At 37.2% G+C, this 17,078-nt stretch overlaps 1 protein-coding gene across 5 annotated transcripts in view; it reads left to right on the plus strand.

Moving 5' to 3' along the window:
- The window catches only part of ARFGAP3 (ARF GTPase activating protein 3), a 94,512-nt gene that overhangs the window by 16,073 nt on the left and 61,361 nt on the right, over window positions 1–17,078 (plus strand). For 3 of the 5 annotated variants that reach the window (XM_078849401.1, XM_073317157.2, XM_073317127.2), the window contains exons 4-10: window positions 3,070–3,201; window positions 5,695–5,778; window positions 10,909–10,990; window positions 12,365–12,424; window positions 12,660–12,704; window positions 15,409–15,455; window positions 16,560–16,705. In XM_078849401.1, coding sequence (XP_078705527.1) covers window positions 3,070–3,201; window positions 5,695–5,778; window positions 10,909–10,990; window positions 12,365–12,424; window positions 12,660–12,704; window positions 15,409–15,455; window positions 16,560–16,705 — 596 coding nt within the window. The remainder of the gene's footprint in view (window positions 1–3,069; window positions 3,202–5,694; window positions 5,779–10,908; window positions 10,991–12,364; window positions 12,425–12,659; window positions 12,705–15,408; window positions 15,456–16,559; window positions 16,706–17,078) is intronic. The other 2 variants (XM_078849400.1, XM_073317136.2) reach the window with 1 other exon arrangement.

Here is a 17,078-nt window from a genome sequence, read left to right on the forward strand (position 1 = left end):
CCTCCAAAGTTTTGATGCAGCTCTTGGGTGTCGTGGTGTGGTTGCCACTGAGAATAGCATGCAGCTCCGTGTAAAAACAGCATGCCTGCAGTGCTGCACCAGAGTGACTGTTCACCTCCCTTGCCTTCTGATATGCCTGCTGCAATTCCTTGATTTTCATGTGACACTGCTGCGTGTTCCTGGTGTAGCCCTTCTCCCCCTGTCCTGAGCAATCTGCTCATATATGTCTACATTTCTATGGTGGAATCGGAGCTGTACCTGTACAGCCTCTTCTCCCCACAGACTCAGAAAATCCATCACTTCCTGTGTACTCCCAACGTGGAGCCAGCATGGTCAGCTGGGCAGGCGGGCGCTCTGCGCCAAACAAACAGGAAATGGAAATTCAAAAGTTCACGGCCCTTTAACAGGGGAGGCGCTGTTCCCTGTGTAGCTGACTGTGGGCAGCAGAGTTGAGAATGGTGACTAGAGCAGTCACAGCGGAGCATTGTGGGACATCTTCTGGAGGCCAGTTAAGTCAATGTAAGCAACGCAGTGCCTATATTGCCACCATGTCGATCTATATTGAATTAAGCACTACGCCTCTTGTGGAGATGGAATAATTAAGTTGACGTACCAGGTGAGTTACGTCGGCAGAAGAGACCTGGTAGTGTAGATACAGGCATTTTTAGGTTGACATAAGGCAGCTTACATTGATCTAACTGTGTAGTGTAGATTAGGCCTATGTTTATTTCTTAAATGTTGCAGTGGCAGATTGTTTTGTTTAGTTAAAACACTTGCAAATATGCCAGTGTCTAATGTAATTTCTTAATATCCTTGCTATAAATGGTAACATGCTTTAAATATCAACATAGAATTAACGATTTTACTAAACTAATTACTAATGTAAGAAATCATTTAAGAATAGAATGTTTATATTAACAGGGAATTAATTAATTATTAGTAATGCTCAAGCAACTCCCTCATGCAACTCAGGAAGACAAGAATAAATCTTCAAAAATTGTTACAAAGAATCAACAACTTGTTTAAATAACTCTCTTAGAAAGACTTTACATAAATAATTACTAATTTCAAAAAACTATTTTGAAACAAAAAAAATTTATATAAAAGAACAGGAGAGTTTGGGCTTTCTGAAAGCATTGTATTTTCTGTTGAACTGTAATAAAATTGAAGTGCTAGCTCCAGAAAATGGATTGAACAAAAAGGAAGAGTTAAAACTCTAACTTCAAAGATGTTGTGAGACCCTTCTGCCCCAAAGACAAAAGAGATACAACTGTCAAGAAAGAATTATAATTGTAATGCATATATCATTAACAAACTACATCTTCATAAGATGAAGAGGCTCTTAAGGACAGCTCAGGAAAGTACTGAGCCAGTGAAAGAATGACAGCAACCAACTCTGAAACTAAACATGCATGAAAGAGATGTTTTCCCATAATTTTCATGAAAATAGGAAGGAAAGGGTATAAAACTGTGAAGTGAGCACCTCCTCCATCTCACACATACTGCTACCCTGCTTAAACGGCAAGCATTCCACAACTCATCCTGTCCGTCTCTACAAGCAAGCTACTACAGACAGCTAAGAACAGAAAAGACTCAAGAAGAAACCATACCCAAGGAAAACCTACCCAAGACTTCAATGTGGATTGGTGAGAAGTTAATAAAAAAACACTGCAAAGGGATTATATTTGAAATTCTTGTAATGATTTTATTGGGCTATGGAAATGCTATTGTAACTCAAGATACTAACATTTTCTCCTGTTAATCACCTAATGGTTAGACTATGTCTAACTCAGCGCACAGTCAGCCTGTGGAACTCCTTGCCTGAGGAGGTTGTGAAGGCTAGTACTATAACAGGGTTGAAAAGAGAACCTCCATGAATTTATCCAGTTAAGTCCATTAATGGGTATTAGCCAGGACGGGTAAGGAATGATGTCCCTACCTCTGTTTGTCAGAGGGTGGAGATGGATGGCAAGAGAGAGATCACTTGATCATTACCCGTTAGATTCACTCCCTCTGGGGCTCCTGGCATTGGCCATTGTTGGTAGACAGGATACTGGGCTGGATGGACCTTTGGTCTGACCCAGTATGATGGTTCTTATGTGTTCCTGGAGAGAAGGACCAGTCTAACACTGGTAAACAGAGAAATAGTAGGATTTAACTGGATTTGAGATTCTTAATATTTGTAATTGACCTGTCTCAAGACAGGTGCTTAAAGTAACAAATTTCAATATTTCTTTTGGTTTCATAGGATTTAATTGAGATTGTTTGCTTTGCCCATCTATAAGCTTGCTGGCTATTAATAAAACCTAGACAACCTTCCCTTAAACCAATTATGTCCTTATACAAATAGTTTTTAAGCATCTAAGATACTAAGTCTGGTTTCACAATAATTTTGGGAAACAATATACCTTGGTCTTAATTAACTAAATGAAGAATACTCCACAGATAGTATTGTCAAAGGTGTAATCTCTGCTAAAAGCTCTCCACAGAGAGACATAGAGAAAGTGGTTACTTCGGTTAAAATCTCTGATCATTTGGGTTGTTTTGTTTAATATTTTCTTTTCTATTTTTTAATAATAAAATAGCCAGGGTTAATAACTGCCATTACGTTGCTTGGTTTTTAATCATAGTGTTCTGTAGGAGTTCTTTTACAAATCTTATGTCTATCTATGGGGATGTGACTCCATTTTAATCTCATGAATAGCCTTTATCAATAATTCCATGTTTTGATTTTTGGTTTTCCATGATTTGGCAATAAAAGAAATAAGTAATGAGAGCTGGCTTATAATTTCTTGTTTCTTTGAACTAAATATTTTTGTATGTAGTGATGTTGTAGCCATGTTGGTCCCAAGATATTAGAGAATCAAAGTGGGTGAGGTAATATCTTTTATTGGACCAACTTCTGTTGTCTCTTACCAACAGAAGCTGGTCCAATAAAAGATATAAATAATTTCAATAATTTTTAAAATAAAATTATTTGGAATCTAACCATTTAAAATTACCTCGTTCTGTCCCACAAATATTTAATTCTGTTTCTCATAATATGCATGTTTTTGTTTATTTTTATAGTCTGCATTTTTTCAACAACATGGGTGTATAACAAATGACACCAATGCCAAGTACAATAGTCGTGGTGCGCAACTTTACAGGGAAAAGATTAAATATCTTGCAACACAAGCAACAAGGAGGCATGGTACTGATGTAAGTAATGCATTAGATCATTCATTTTAATATAAAATAATTGATTTTCTGGCTCCAAAGTAATTTTAGATTTCTAAACAGTAGCCAAAATGTAATGTGAAAAGTGGTGTTTGTTTTTGTAGCTAAGTAAATACAAATTGCAATGAATCTGTGGGGCTAGGAGATGAAGTACTGAAACTAATCTTGTTAGTTGGGGAGGGACGGAAATGCTAAAAAGTCAAGTGTGAGCTAATATTGTCCCACAGTTTTGGATTAATTAGATGAGTACTAACTACCGTGTTAATAGTTATCAATGCTAGAAAAAACCTTACAGATTTCATTAAAAAGATGTAATTTTTATTGTTTTTAATTACAATTATTGTAGTTACGAAGTAGCACATTTATGAATTTATGTAACTTTAATGGGAAAAGTGCCAGTATTTTTTTTGTAAAGTGTATGTCTGTTGCTTCTTCTGGAGTTGAACCCTTATCAGTTAATAGAGCAGGTGAAAATAGTACAAAAAGGGATGGTCAGCAAGGGTTATGGAATGCATACTTAAAAAAATACATTTTGGCTTTGGTAATGATATGGGGACTTTCTTTCTCTGGGTCACTTGTTCAAATCCTGCCTAAGCTAGTATAGGAGTAAAGTTATTAACTTATTATTCTGTGACCTTTATGGAATAGACTGCTAGTTTTAGTTTTCTAGTCCACAAAATTCAAACTGCCATGAGAAATGACTTTCTTATCAATTGTCCCAGGGTGCAGGCAAAGGTTTAAAGTCCTGACTTGCAAGGTCCTGCAATGTGCCAAAAGCCTTCAGCCTTCTTTCAAAATCAGTGGGGAGTTAAATATCAGAACCGTGCCAATTGAGCCCTTAAATGTGATGGAAACTTTGGCACCCTCTTGTTCTTGGGAGTGAGTGGGACGATTCCTTCAAAGTAGGGCTAAGCCATATTGAGAAAGTTTGGAAGGCTTTTTGCAGTTGTCTTGTGTTTTGATTGTTATACTCTGATTCAGAATAGGAATATTAGGGAGGGAAATGTAGATAGCTGTGTGAGATTTGGAAAAAAATAGTGGGTTTATCTTATTGCATCAAGCTCCAGGGCTGTTTAAATGTTGTTTGAACTGTTGTCCACAAAGGTCGTAGAGAGGCATTTTCCCCAGGAGGAATTCAACAGTCTGGAGGGAAACTGCTTTTCACAGTGGGAAAAGAAAGATTCATTTAAAAATCAAGTGGGCTTAAAAGACAACAACAACCACTTCCCTCCCCATGTATTTATTTGGGAAAATCAGTAGGTATCCAGCCTGAAAGTTATTTCTTAAACATTACCTTATGCTTTCCTGTAATCATCTTAGATTGCTACTTAAGGTACTTGGTGGCTTTTTAAAATTGCATATAGCATAGCTACACCTGCACAATGATAAATAATTTTTTGGGATTCTGAATTCTTTAAGGAAAACAATGTATCTCTGAACCTTTGAACAATTCAGTTTAAAATTGTACATATAATTATGCAGAAGTGTATGGCATATATAATAGGTATGTGATGTAAGGTATGTTGAATATGAACAAATTGTTGAAACTCTAGAACCTATTTTTATTATTTAGTTCAAAGTATGTTTGTTCATCTCAGTCAAATGCTACACTTTCATTACATTATAATTAGCACATTAGGTTTTGAAAGCACTGTATCAACACTTAAAAGAACATTTTTTCAATTCTTGTTTTTATTAAAAAGGTTCAGGGGATAGCTCAGTGGTTTGAGCACTGGCCTGCTAAACCCAGGGTTGTGAGTTCAATCCTTGAGGGGGCCATTTAGGGATCTGGGGCAAAAATTGGGGATTGGTCCTGCTTTGAGCAGGGGGTTGGACTAGATGACCTCCTAAGGTCCCTTCCAACCCTGATATTCTATGATTAGCCACTCATGCACCAGCAATAGAGTGGCTCCAGCCAGTCCCATCCATCTCCCCAGCCTAGGGTCCCAGGACTGTATCATCCTGCACCATTCAAAAGTGTAAGTTTATTACCCTGTCCGCTCCTTCCTCAATTTGAAGAGAATATGCACAGTTTTGGGGAAGGGATAGCTCAATGGTTTGCGCATTGGCCTGCTAAACCCAGGGTAGTGAGTTCAATCCTTGAGGGGGCCATTTAGGGATCCGGGGCAAAAATTGAGGATAGGTCCTGCTTTGAGCAGGGGATTGGACTAGATGACCTCCTGAGGTCCCTTCCAACCCTGGTGTTCTATGATATAAGGTAACGGGTAGGAAAAGAGAACCAGCCTTGGACAGTTATTGGAGTGGGACAGCAGACCATGTGGAAAATGAAATGTTGCCTTTGGGATAAAAGGCTGTGTCATGAATCTCGCATTGTCCGTGTGCCTAAGATCAATTTAAGTCCCAGTTTTAAAAAAAAGTTTCATTTTTGTCCTGTATATTTGGAAGAAATTTTAAATATATTTGTGTAATGTCAGATGGAAACTGAAGTTCTTATCATATAATTTTTTTTTCTAGTTGTGGATAGATGGCTGTGGAATTCCGCCTGTGTCACCCCAACACAAAGAGGAGGATTTTTTTGCATCACATGCTTCTCTGAAGGTATGGAATATGCTGTACATAATTCTTACATTAGTCTTTTCAATTGCTTATTGTCTCAGTGTTGTTAAATGTATACTTTGTGATCGTTAGACACTAATATGTGAAATACAACTCTTTTATAGGAAGGATGCTAGTCTGACAACAGTTTGGGTTGAAGCTACTTTCCTATTTATTTTGTGATCCATAGATGCTGTACTTTTAGTCACAGTAAATTTGTCAGATGAGATCAAAACATTATAACTGATTAAATTTCCCATAAATTTATGGTAAATCAATAAGAGCACAATAGCTCCTAGCAAATATTTAGAAGTGGAAATTTTCCTGAAAAAATAGAATCTCCAGAATACTTATTTGATCTTTATAAGAGCTAAAGTATTGTACTTCACACTAAAAGAAAAGGAGTACTTGTGGCACCTTAAAGACTAACCAATTTATTTGAGCATAAGCTTTCGTGAGCTACAGCTCACTTCATCGGATGCATACTGTGGAAAGTTTAGAAGATCTTATTATATACATACCAAAGCATGAAAAAATACCTCCTCCCACCCCACTCTCCTGCTGGTAATAGCTCATCTAAAGTGATCACTCTCCTTACAATGTGTATGATAATCAAGGTGGGCCATTTCTCCTCCCCCACCCCCACCCCCCCCACACAAACTCACTCTCCTGCTTTGTGTGGGGGGGGGGAAGGAGGGGGGGGAAGAAAACCTAGATTTGTGCTGGAAATGGCCCAACTTGATTATCATACACATTGTAAGGAGAGTGATCACTTTAGATGAGCTATTACCAGCAGGAGAGTGGGGTGGGAGGAGGTATTTTTTCATGCTTTGTGTGTGTATAATAAGATCTTCTAAACTTTCCACAGTATGCATCCGATGAAGTGAGCTGTAGCTCATGAAAGCTTATGCTCAAATAAATTGGGTAGTCTTTAAGGTGCCACAAGTACTCCTTTTCTTTTTGCGAATACAGACTAACATGGCTGTTACTCTGAGTACTTCATGCTGTCACTATTCTCTTTTAATTTTAGTTCAGTTTTCAGCTGAATCTTAGTCTGCCTCACTTCCTCTGTGCCCGATGCACCTTTCTACAGTTTCACATAGAAGTGATAGAGGCAACATTCAGTTCAGTTGTTACAGCTTCAGTAGCGTGGGCAGTATGGTAACAGAAAAATCCAGATGCCTGGACTAGAAAGCAGTTTTAGCAGCTATGATCTTAAATTTGTAGTAATTTGATATTATTACAAACGACATCAAGTATTGCCATAGTAGAATGCCCAAAGAGACAAAGAACTTTTCAGAAGGTTCAAGCATATTTCTCAATGGGGAGAGAAAGATGATAAGAGAAACACAGCAATGGTCAGTTTCAGTTTTCCACAGAAAGTTAGCAGTGACTGGATGACTACCATAGCAAATATCAGTGTAAGTAGGGTAGGATCTCAGGCTAAAACAGGAAAAGAACAACTTAAGAATCATTTAAACAAGTTAGATGTGCTCAAGTCAGCAAGGCCTGATGAAATACATCCTCAAATACTTAAGGAACTGGCTGAGGAGAACTCTGAGCCATCAGAGAACTTGTAGAAGATCAGAGAGATTCCAGAGGACTGGAAAGGGGCAAATATAGTACCTAGCTATAAAAAGGATAAGGACAAACCAGGAAATTATAGACATCAGCTTAACTTCTGTATGGCAAGATAATGGAGCAAATAATGAGTTTGTAAAAACCTAGAAGAAAATAAGGTCATAATTAACAGTCAACATGGACTTGTCAGAACAAATCATGTCAGACCAGCCTAATATCATTCTTTGACAGGGTAACAAACCTTGTGGGTAGGATAAGAAGCAATGGGTGTGATATCTCAACTTTAGTAAGGTTTTTGATATTGTTCTACATGATCTTCTCATAAACAAATTAGAGAGGTATAGCCTACATGAACCTTCTATAAGGTGGTTGGATAAGGGTACTCAGAGAGCAGTTATCAGTGGTTCACAGTCAAGCTGGAAGGTCATGTAGAGTGGGGTCCTGCAGGGATCTATCCTGGGTTCAGTTCTATTCAATATCTTCAAAAATGATTTGGATAATGGCATAGAGAGTACATTTATAAAGTTTGCAGAGGATATCAAGCTGGGAGGGGTTGCAAGCATTTTGGAGGATAAGATTAGAATTCAAAATGATCTTGACAAACTGGAGAAATGATCTGAAATAAATAGGATTAAATTCAATAAGGACAAATACAAAGTACTATACTTAGGAAGGAATAATTAATTGCACAAATACAAAATGGGAAATGACTGGCTAGGAAAGGCAGAAATGACCTGGAGGTTATAGTGGATCACACACTAAGTATGAATCAACAAGGTAATACTGTTGCAAGAAAAGCGAACATCATTCTGGGACCTATTAGCAGAAGTGTTGGAAGCAAGACCCGAGAAGTAATTCTTTCACTCTGCTCAGCCCTGATAAGGCCTCACCTGGAGTTTTACTCCAGCTCTGGGCACAACACTTTGGGAAAGATGTGGACAAATTTGGGGAAAGTCCAGAGGAGAGCAACAAGAATGATTAAAGGTCTAGACAACATGATATACGAGGAAAGATTGAAAACAATTTGGTTTGGTTTGTCTGGAGAAGAAAAGACTGAGTGTAGGGATGTGGTAGCAGTCTTCAAATACATAGAAGTTGGTTATTAAGAGGAGGGTGATAAGTTCTCCTTATCGACTGAGGACAGGACAAGAAGTAATGGGCTTCACTTGCAGCAAAGGAGATTTAGGCTAGACATTAGGAAACAATTCCTAACTGTAAGGGCACTGGCACAAATTACCTAGTGAGGTTGTGAAATCTCCGTCACTGGAAGTTTTTAGGAATAGATCAGTGCAGGGGACTGGACTAGATGACCTGCCAAGGGTTCTTCCAGTCCTATATTTCTGTGATTCTGTATTGACAGACTAGCCCTTGGTGTGCAAAATACCCATTCCTTATCAGTTTACTAACGTTGGTATTAAAGTTGTTATAGTATAATAGCGTGCACAGTGCTTTACAGGCAAATAAAAAGTTACCCTCGGGTGCTTACTAGCTACATTAGCTAAAAAATGACAATGAAAATGACAAGACTACACTGGGTATAATTTTGGGGGGAATTTAAGGAGAGGGAGATGTCAGCAGTTAGTAATGGGTAGGGCTCAGTGTCTATCACGGAGGTCGCTGATTCCGTGACTTTCCGCGACCACTGTGACTTCTGCAGGGGCCTGTGTGCCTGATCCCAGGGCTGCCCAAGCAGCTGACTGCGGGGCCAGCTGCTCAGGTGGCCCCCCAGGGACAGCCACACCAGCCACTGCTCCGGCCCCCAGAAGCTGTTGCCGCTGGCCCTGGCCAATCCCACCCCAGCAGCACCCCCCACCCCCTCCTCCCAGTCACTCCCCCAAGATTTAATCACAGGTATTTTTAGTATAAGTCATGGACAGGTTATGGGCCATGATTTTTTGTTTATTGCCCATGACATGACCGTGACTTTTAAAACTTACTAAAGTTTACTTACTAAACTTACTTACATGACTTACTAAAAATATCTGAGACTAAATCGTAACCTTAGGAATGGGGCAGTACTGCTCTTAGAGTGCAGTTTCAATGAAAAGCAATTCTTTTACATTTTTTCTCAGTTTTCACTTGAAATTATTTTTTAAATGAATTCTTACTGTATTTATAAGGCTTTTCAGAAGTTGTGAATTTTTTAAGACGGGATTCAAATGTATCTGGCTGCATGATTTTGTGGTTCTTATCACCATTAGTACCTGAGTGTCTCACAAACATTAATACATTTATCCTTTATAATATCTCTGAGAGGTATGGAAGTATATCCTCATTTCATAGATGGAGAACTAGGGCAGAGTTTAAGTTGCTTTCCCAACACCACCCAGGAATTCTGTGGCAAAGCCAAGAATTTAACCTAGCTATCCTGAATTCTGATTCAGTATCTTAGTGACAAGACTTCCTGGGGCTGCAAAATAAGTGGAAGAATTCTAAGCATAAAAGTTATCATGGAAGATGATGTGAAAACAAGAGTGGAAGAAAGGGGCTAAGGAATACTTGGGCAGAACCAAAGAAGAGAGCAAGAAATGAAGTAGAGTTGTAGATGGGAGTAGAGTTGTAGAGATCCTTGAAGCTTAGGACCAGAACCTGGAATTTGACGTGGAAGCCAGTAAAATAATTTAAATAGAGAAGTGACATGGTCTGAACAGGAGAAAGAGATGCTTTTCACAGAATGTTTTTGGATGGCCTGTAAAGGAGGGACTCCAGAGAGGAGCAGGTTGGCGGTAGTCCTTGCAAGAGATAATCAGGGCATTGACAACGATTTGACAATAGGGTTGTAGGAAAGCATTAATTTGAATTGTAAAGGAAGAAAAAGCAGGAGTTGGTGACAGGTGCATTTTGGGGAGAGAGCATAATAAATTATGCCAAAGTTGCAAGCCTTGCTGGTGGGTAGGATAGTGAAATTTTCTATCCCGAAGAAGAAGAGAGTGTTGCCAGGAAAAGATGAGATGGCAGCTCAATGTCCAAAATGAAACATTAAGAGAGTTTGAGATGCAAGACTACAGAGAAGGGAAGAGTTTGGGAGTAGAGCAGTAAATAAACTGTGCAGCTTTTCTGTAGCATATAATCTTGGTCAAAATGGAATAACCAGTGTGGAATAACGACAGACGTACTGTAAAATATAATAAAACAATTATACCCTAATCTTTAAGTGCTGAGCACCCTCACCTCCCCCCCCCCATCCCTTTGAAATAAATGGGAGATTGCAGATGCCCAGCACCTTACGGAAAAATCAGGCCATTAGTGTTTATCTTCATTAGAAGCAGCTGTTTCTGGTAAATTTAATTGCTCCCCTATGTGGCTTGCATATTATGGTTGTACCTATTTAACAAAAAAAAAACCAATTACTAATTGAGGGCAATTTTTTAAACAAAAACTGTAGCGACGATATGAGAAATCAAATCCAACAGTTACCCCAAAATGTGTCGTACTGAAAGTGCTAAGATCAGTCACTGCCTTACTTAGTCAATGCAGATACTATTTGTATTTTACTTAATGCATTTTATTTTCTGTACATTTTTATTTAGTAACTTCCTTTTCCTCTTGCAGGTGAGTAGCACAGAATGGGCATCATCGGAGCCAGTTTTTCAGAAGGAGGATTCTTCAGAAATCATTCCAGAATCTAATGAAGGTATGGTTCATCCTCCATTAACAATAAACTAAGTTTACCTCTGTGTTGATTTTAGTTTCTAATGCTACTTATTATAACAGTAACAGCTACTCACCATGTAATTGTGTTCTGCTGGAAATAATTTAAGAAGCCTTTGGGTAGGTAGGGAACACTGTGTAGAGGGGTCATGCTGTGCTGTACAGGACTGTACAGTGTTAGAGGCACTTAAATTTAATTTGAAACTCCTTGGGCCAGATTTTACTCTTTGATCCATTAGACTTGGTCAGGTTGGGAATTACTGAAATCATAATGTAAGTCTTACACCAGAAAGTCATTTTAATAATGTATTTAAACATTTAAAGATATTTTATTATGAGTTAGCAGTTCATAGGCTACTAGTAGATTAAAATTTGATGTTGCTAGGATACTCGAGGGCTTCTTATCATAAATCAAGTAGCAGATTAATTGTCTAAGATTTTATTTTTATTTTACTTCACATTTGTTAAGTGAAATATATGGATAGATTTTTTTTTTCCAGTGTAGTTTTGTATGTGGATTCACAAAACTATTCTGCTTATGTAAATAAAAAGTATATTGATTTTTGTTCTGTACCATTACAAATCTGAATTCTGTATTTTAAGAATGCAGACAATGACCTGAAACTCAGCCAGAGACTTAAGCACTATTTATATTGAGAACTAAACCTTGTTTGCAGAACTGGCTTTAAATATGATTTAGAAGTGGCTCAGGCTAACTCAGTTTGTCTGGTCTATGTGAACCAGCCATTACATTTTCTGTTTTCCTACTAAGAGCTGTAAACAGGGAAGGGATTGTTATGCCATGTCCTGCTGCCCAAGAAAAACATGTTAACTTGAACCAGTTTTAAATAGGTTTTAAAATCAATTCTGTTCAAATGCATTTTTCCTGATTGTATCATTCTGGTTTTCCCATATTTGGTTACATCCTTGCGATAACACACGTGAGCCAAAATTTTCAACCTCTGGTCCCTGGAATTTGCTAATTTTTACTTCTGTATCTTCCAAACATATTTCAGACTTCTAGTTTTCAGGTTTTGTAGTCCAAGACAGACACTGGAATTTTGAGCAGTTACAATCACATACAAATTATCTCAATATCACTAAAATGTCCCTTCTACCTGCTGTTTTGTGAGTCACTGGTAATGTTACTACAGGAGAAATGTAAATTTACCTGCGCATCAAGCACTATCATGGCTCTGTGCAAATACAGAAAATTGCAGGGAAATGAAGGGAGAACCAGGTTTAAGAATGTGGGCAGGGAAGTTACCTTAAAAAAAATATTTTCTGAATACACGAGCTGTTCAAAACATCCTAATAAACATACTTCTCTTGTTCTCAATTTTTTTTACATTTTTAGGTGAACCAGACCACGGCCCAAGTGTTGATTGCCTTAGTGTCTCACCAAAAGCTGCATTAGGTAATGACCCTAAACAGACAGATGAACAATATATTTTATTCCAGTACATGTTGTTAAAGAAAACGTTGGGTTGGGAAGAAATGTGCGAGTCTTATTTTAATATTTATGCACATGGGCTACTGAAACAGATTAACTTGTAATATAACATGTTAATACAGCTGTTTCTGTTAAACAATGTATGACACTTAAAAAGTGATTTTTACTCAGTGCTTTTTGTTTTTATTTCTCATTTTAGCCGAGTTGCTGAATTTAAATGCTGCAGGCATCGCACCTAACAAAGGTGATCATTAATGTTTTAGACCTCCTGTTGGGCTGCTTCAGGTTCCACACTTAAGCACACAGGTGGAATAGAGCATTGTACTGTGATTCATGGCCTGCTATTTACATTAAGCAAACACACGTTTCACTAATAGGCTTGTCTGTCTGTCTTGAACATAATTTTTGCTCTCTTTCCAGCAATAATTTTTAGTTTAAAATAATTTTCTAATTTATTGCAGAAAAAGTAATATACATTTTTATCAAGTAGAGTTCATAATTTAAGCAACATTGCAGAGCTGTATCTTACAGCATAAATGAAATAGTTGTAGGGTAATTACTTGAGGTAAACATAAGAAATTCCGTTTTTCAGAAATGGAAGAAAATATTCTCAAATATATTATAGTTTTTATGATGATTTTAGTATGTCATTATAAAAATGATGGTATTCACATAGGGGAAAGTGTCTGTCCCTTCATACTGAGTGAAAATGGCATACTGATGTCAAGAGTAGAGCAATTATTATTATATAAAATTTTTAATACTATATTTACATGGCACTTCACAAGTATAAAGACATAGTCCTTGTACCAAGGAATTTAAAAGCTAAATAAGTCAGTAATAACAGAAAAGTTACTAGTTGAAATGGACCGTCTTGAAATGGAAAATTTCATTCAGTATATATTTACAGAAAACTTGTATTGCAGTAGAAAGCTATAGTACAAGAGCAAGTGACTCAAACAAATTCTAGCCCAAATCATTCCTCCTAGGTTCACCCATGGAGAGGACTCTGCATACACAGGTCTTTGTGTGTCGTCGTCCCCCATGTCTCTCTCCGCCCTCCCCCCCGACTCCCATCTCTCTCTCTATTAAAATCTCTCTGTATTTCCGGGGTGCATGTGGGGAGAAAGTGTATGCTGAGAAGGTTGGGGCTGGGGAAGAATGGGGCCCAACCAGAGGCATACACATTGTCCAGCCCCATGTAGCTTAGGCAAAAAAGATAATATAGACCATGCTACCAGGGAGAGAGAGAAGAGGATGCTGGAGGCTTGAGCTAGTGCGGAAGCACTAGGTTTTGTGTGGATGGATTGGCTCTTGTGGATCACTGAGTCTGCCTCGTTTACAGGAGTTGTTCCTGTGACTTATCCCCCCAGCAGAAACAATATTCTTTTCCCCCAACCCTGGAAGGGATGATCCAGGCTAGTATCTTTAAAGTTGGGTTTGTTTATGAATTGGAAATTAGTCTAGAGTATAGGAAAGGCAGATTCATCCTCCCATCCAAATATATCTGAGCGTCCTCATTATTGAGTGGTGCAGATTCTGCTGCAGATTTATACATAGAAAAATACTAGGCAAAAATAACTTCATTAAAAAAAATCTTCACAGCATTATTTGGAGCTGGAGATAGGTCTGTAGCTAATAAAACGTTGAAACAGCAACTATGTAATAAAACATGGCACACCTTCCAAAAGTTAAATCTTTTGGGTACGTATAACTGGAGCTAGAGAGATCATACCTGCACTTGTTCTGATTGAACTAGTGCACTAAAAATAGCAGCATAGCCACGGCTGCATGAGCAGCAGGACAGGCTAGCTGGTCCGAGTGCATACCTAGAGTTTCAGACATCTACACAAGCAGTAAATTACACCTCCAGCTCCAATGTCCTTACAGTAAATGCAAGTTATTATGAAGGTACTATTATTATACTGAGATTTGAAGTCTTTGGTCAAAGTGAGTTTCAGTTCGTACTTGGAAATTATTTGTTAGTACTTAGTTAAGTTTAAGGAAGAGTAGTATGCCTAGGGTACATGTTTTTCATATTTCAAGGAATATGTGCCACAGAATTAAAATAAATGCCTTTACATTTATATTGAACACTGAAAGACCACCTGTTGCCTATAATTCTCTGTCATGTAAGATGGCTTCCAATTAATTTAGAGCTTAAACAAATTTCACAGTGTACACAAACATTCATTGGAAATTCAGATTATTATAGTGAGAATAATCTGAAATTTCCTATTATGAAAGTTATATGCTTTGGCTTAATGTGTCAGTCACTGTGAAAGAGTACAAAATTTTCTTCACTGTTTTATTAAAGTCTTATGAACAAAAATCTACTTTTTAGGGATTTGATGGACGTTATGCAAAGTAACTTCACTTCATTTCCACACCTCAAAATTTAGTATTAACACTATGGTTGAAGTTTTCAAACCTTAGGTGCCTAAAGTTAGATTCCTAAATTGATATTTATGCACTTAAATAAAAACAGTTAAATGAGCACTCTAAAAAAGTAAGTTTAAAAAGGCGTTTAAATATAGATTATAAATCACCTAATTTTCAGAAAGGTTGAGCATCCACAAAACCTGGTGATGTCCACAGGAGTTATATATGTATGGCCACTGTTAGAGACAAGATACTGAACTAGGTGAACCTTGAGTCTGATCCGGTTTGACAAATCCTTTGCTCCTATTTAGGAGTCTGATTTTAGGCACCCAGGTTTGAAAATTTAACCATAAATTGTAAACACTTACAAACAGGAAAACAAGATACATCAAACATTAAAGTATAGTGATACAGCTAATTTCTTCATATAGAAACTGCAGTATTCTAAACCAGCAGAATGAACTGCAAAACTTATCATTCAAGACTTAAATTGTGGAAATATGCATCTGCAAGTATTGGATAAATGTAAAGTTATATGCCAAAGTAATGGTTGTTAATTTTTGCAGAGGGCACCTCCATTATAAAAAAGAAGCAAAATCAAGCGAAAAAGGGGGTAAGTTTGTAATTAATACATATTTTGGCCTATATCATTTTTTAGAATTTTAAAAGTATTTAAGCAGCAATACAGAATTTTTTTATCTAAGTGGTTTGTGCAATGACTGTTTTGTATCAGCAACAATATGCATCACTAAAACAAATAAGAAAATCTGAACTATGACAAAATATCCAACAACCTTATAAACAAAATGGTCTTCTAAACTCTTGTTCAGATGCATTTGTTTCAATGTTTACTAGTAGTAGTATTATAGGGTGGAGTACTTTATCATCTATAAGTCATTTTCTGATTGCATACTATAATACTGAGCACTTACTGAATCTGGATGTACATATGCAATTAACTGAATTCAGTAGACATTTCGTATACATACCCGAGAGCAGAATTTACTTTGTGTATGTATTTTATCATGTTCATGGTTTCAATTACATTTAACATTTGCCCCCAATCCTGCAAATCGCTGTATGCAAGTGCACCGCCATTGAAGCCAGTTAAGCTGTACTTTGGCTCATAGGTATATCTGCATTAAGTGAATTAGATGAGCAGGGCCTAAGACTTTTTATGACAGTACTTTTATGTTAAAAATAGCTTTACCTTTCCCCCCCCCCCCCCCAAAAAAAAAAAAAAAAAGCCTTCTGTCCTGTGTACTTCAGGGTTTTTTTTTAATGGATACAGATAAATTTAATGCAAAAACTAACAATGAAATGTTAAGGTTGAGAAATTAAATATATGAGAGCTAGGAAATTGCATGTAAGCTCCTATCCCAATAACAACTGAGTCTCCTTTATATTTTATGGTGTTCAGTATAGAATTTATCACAATAGTAACAAGGTCTGACAAACTGCAGGATGTTCACCAGGCTGTAATTGCTGTTTGGGAGACTAAATAAGTTCCTGAAAATCAAAGGGGGGCCGAGAGCAGCTTTTAGGAACATATTGTATGGTCTTCTCCACTCTGAATTTTTATTACTGATACCAGATTCTGTGGAATCAGGTACAGTACTTGATTCTTTTATCAAAAATATACTAAACCATAGGACAGTTAATATAGTTACCTATAGATATAAAGCCTTTCTTTTTTTTTTTTCTTTTTAAAATAAAGCTTGGTGCCAAAAAAGGTGGCTTGGGAGCCCAGAAGGTGAGCAGCAAGAGTTTTAATGAGATTGAAAAGCAAGCACAAGCTGTAGATAAAATGAAGGAACAGGAAGATCTACATGTCAGTAAGAGAACTGAGAGGGAAGAACCATTGTAAGTATGAATTACTTATGAAATACTTATACAAGATAAAACACAACAGTTACTTTGTTAGATTTATCTATTAACATTTTGAATAACACCAAGTACTATTTGGTGCAAATAAAGCTTCAGTTGATGTTTGTATTTTACTGAAATAACGTAGCTTATATGAGTTGAAAAGTAACTTGCAGAAAGCTGTGTTTAAAAATAATACCAACAACATGAGAAACTTTTTTTGGCAATAGTGAAGAAATACAATGAAACACCATTTCCTGTTTCATCTTCTATTAAAAGCAAGGAATAGTTTGAGTACTGTTACCTGTACAAATCCATGATCGAGTGTGTCAGGCACATCCTATATCTTTATCAGAACCTTCTAAAATAC

Source organism: Lepidochelys kempii, chromosome 1, assembly GCF_965140285.1.
Source record: "Lepidochelys kempii isolate rLepKem1 chromosome 1, rLepKem1.hap1, whole genome shotgun sequence".
Lineage (NCBI taxonomy): Eukaryota > Metazoa > Chordata > Testudines > Cheloniidae > Lepidochelys > Lepidochelys kempii.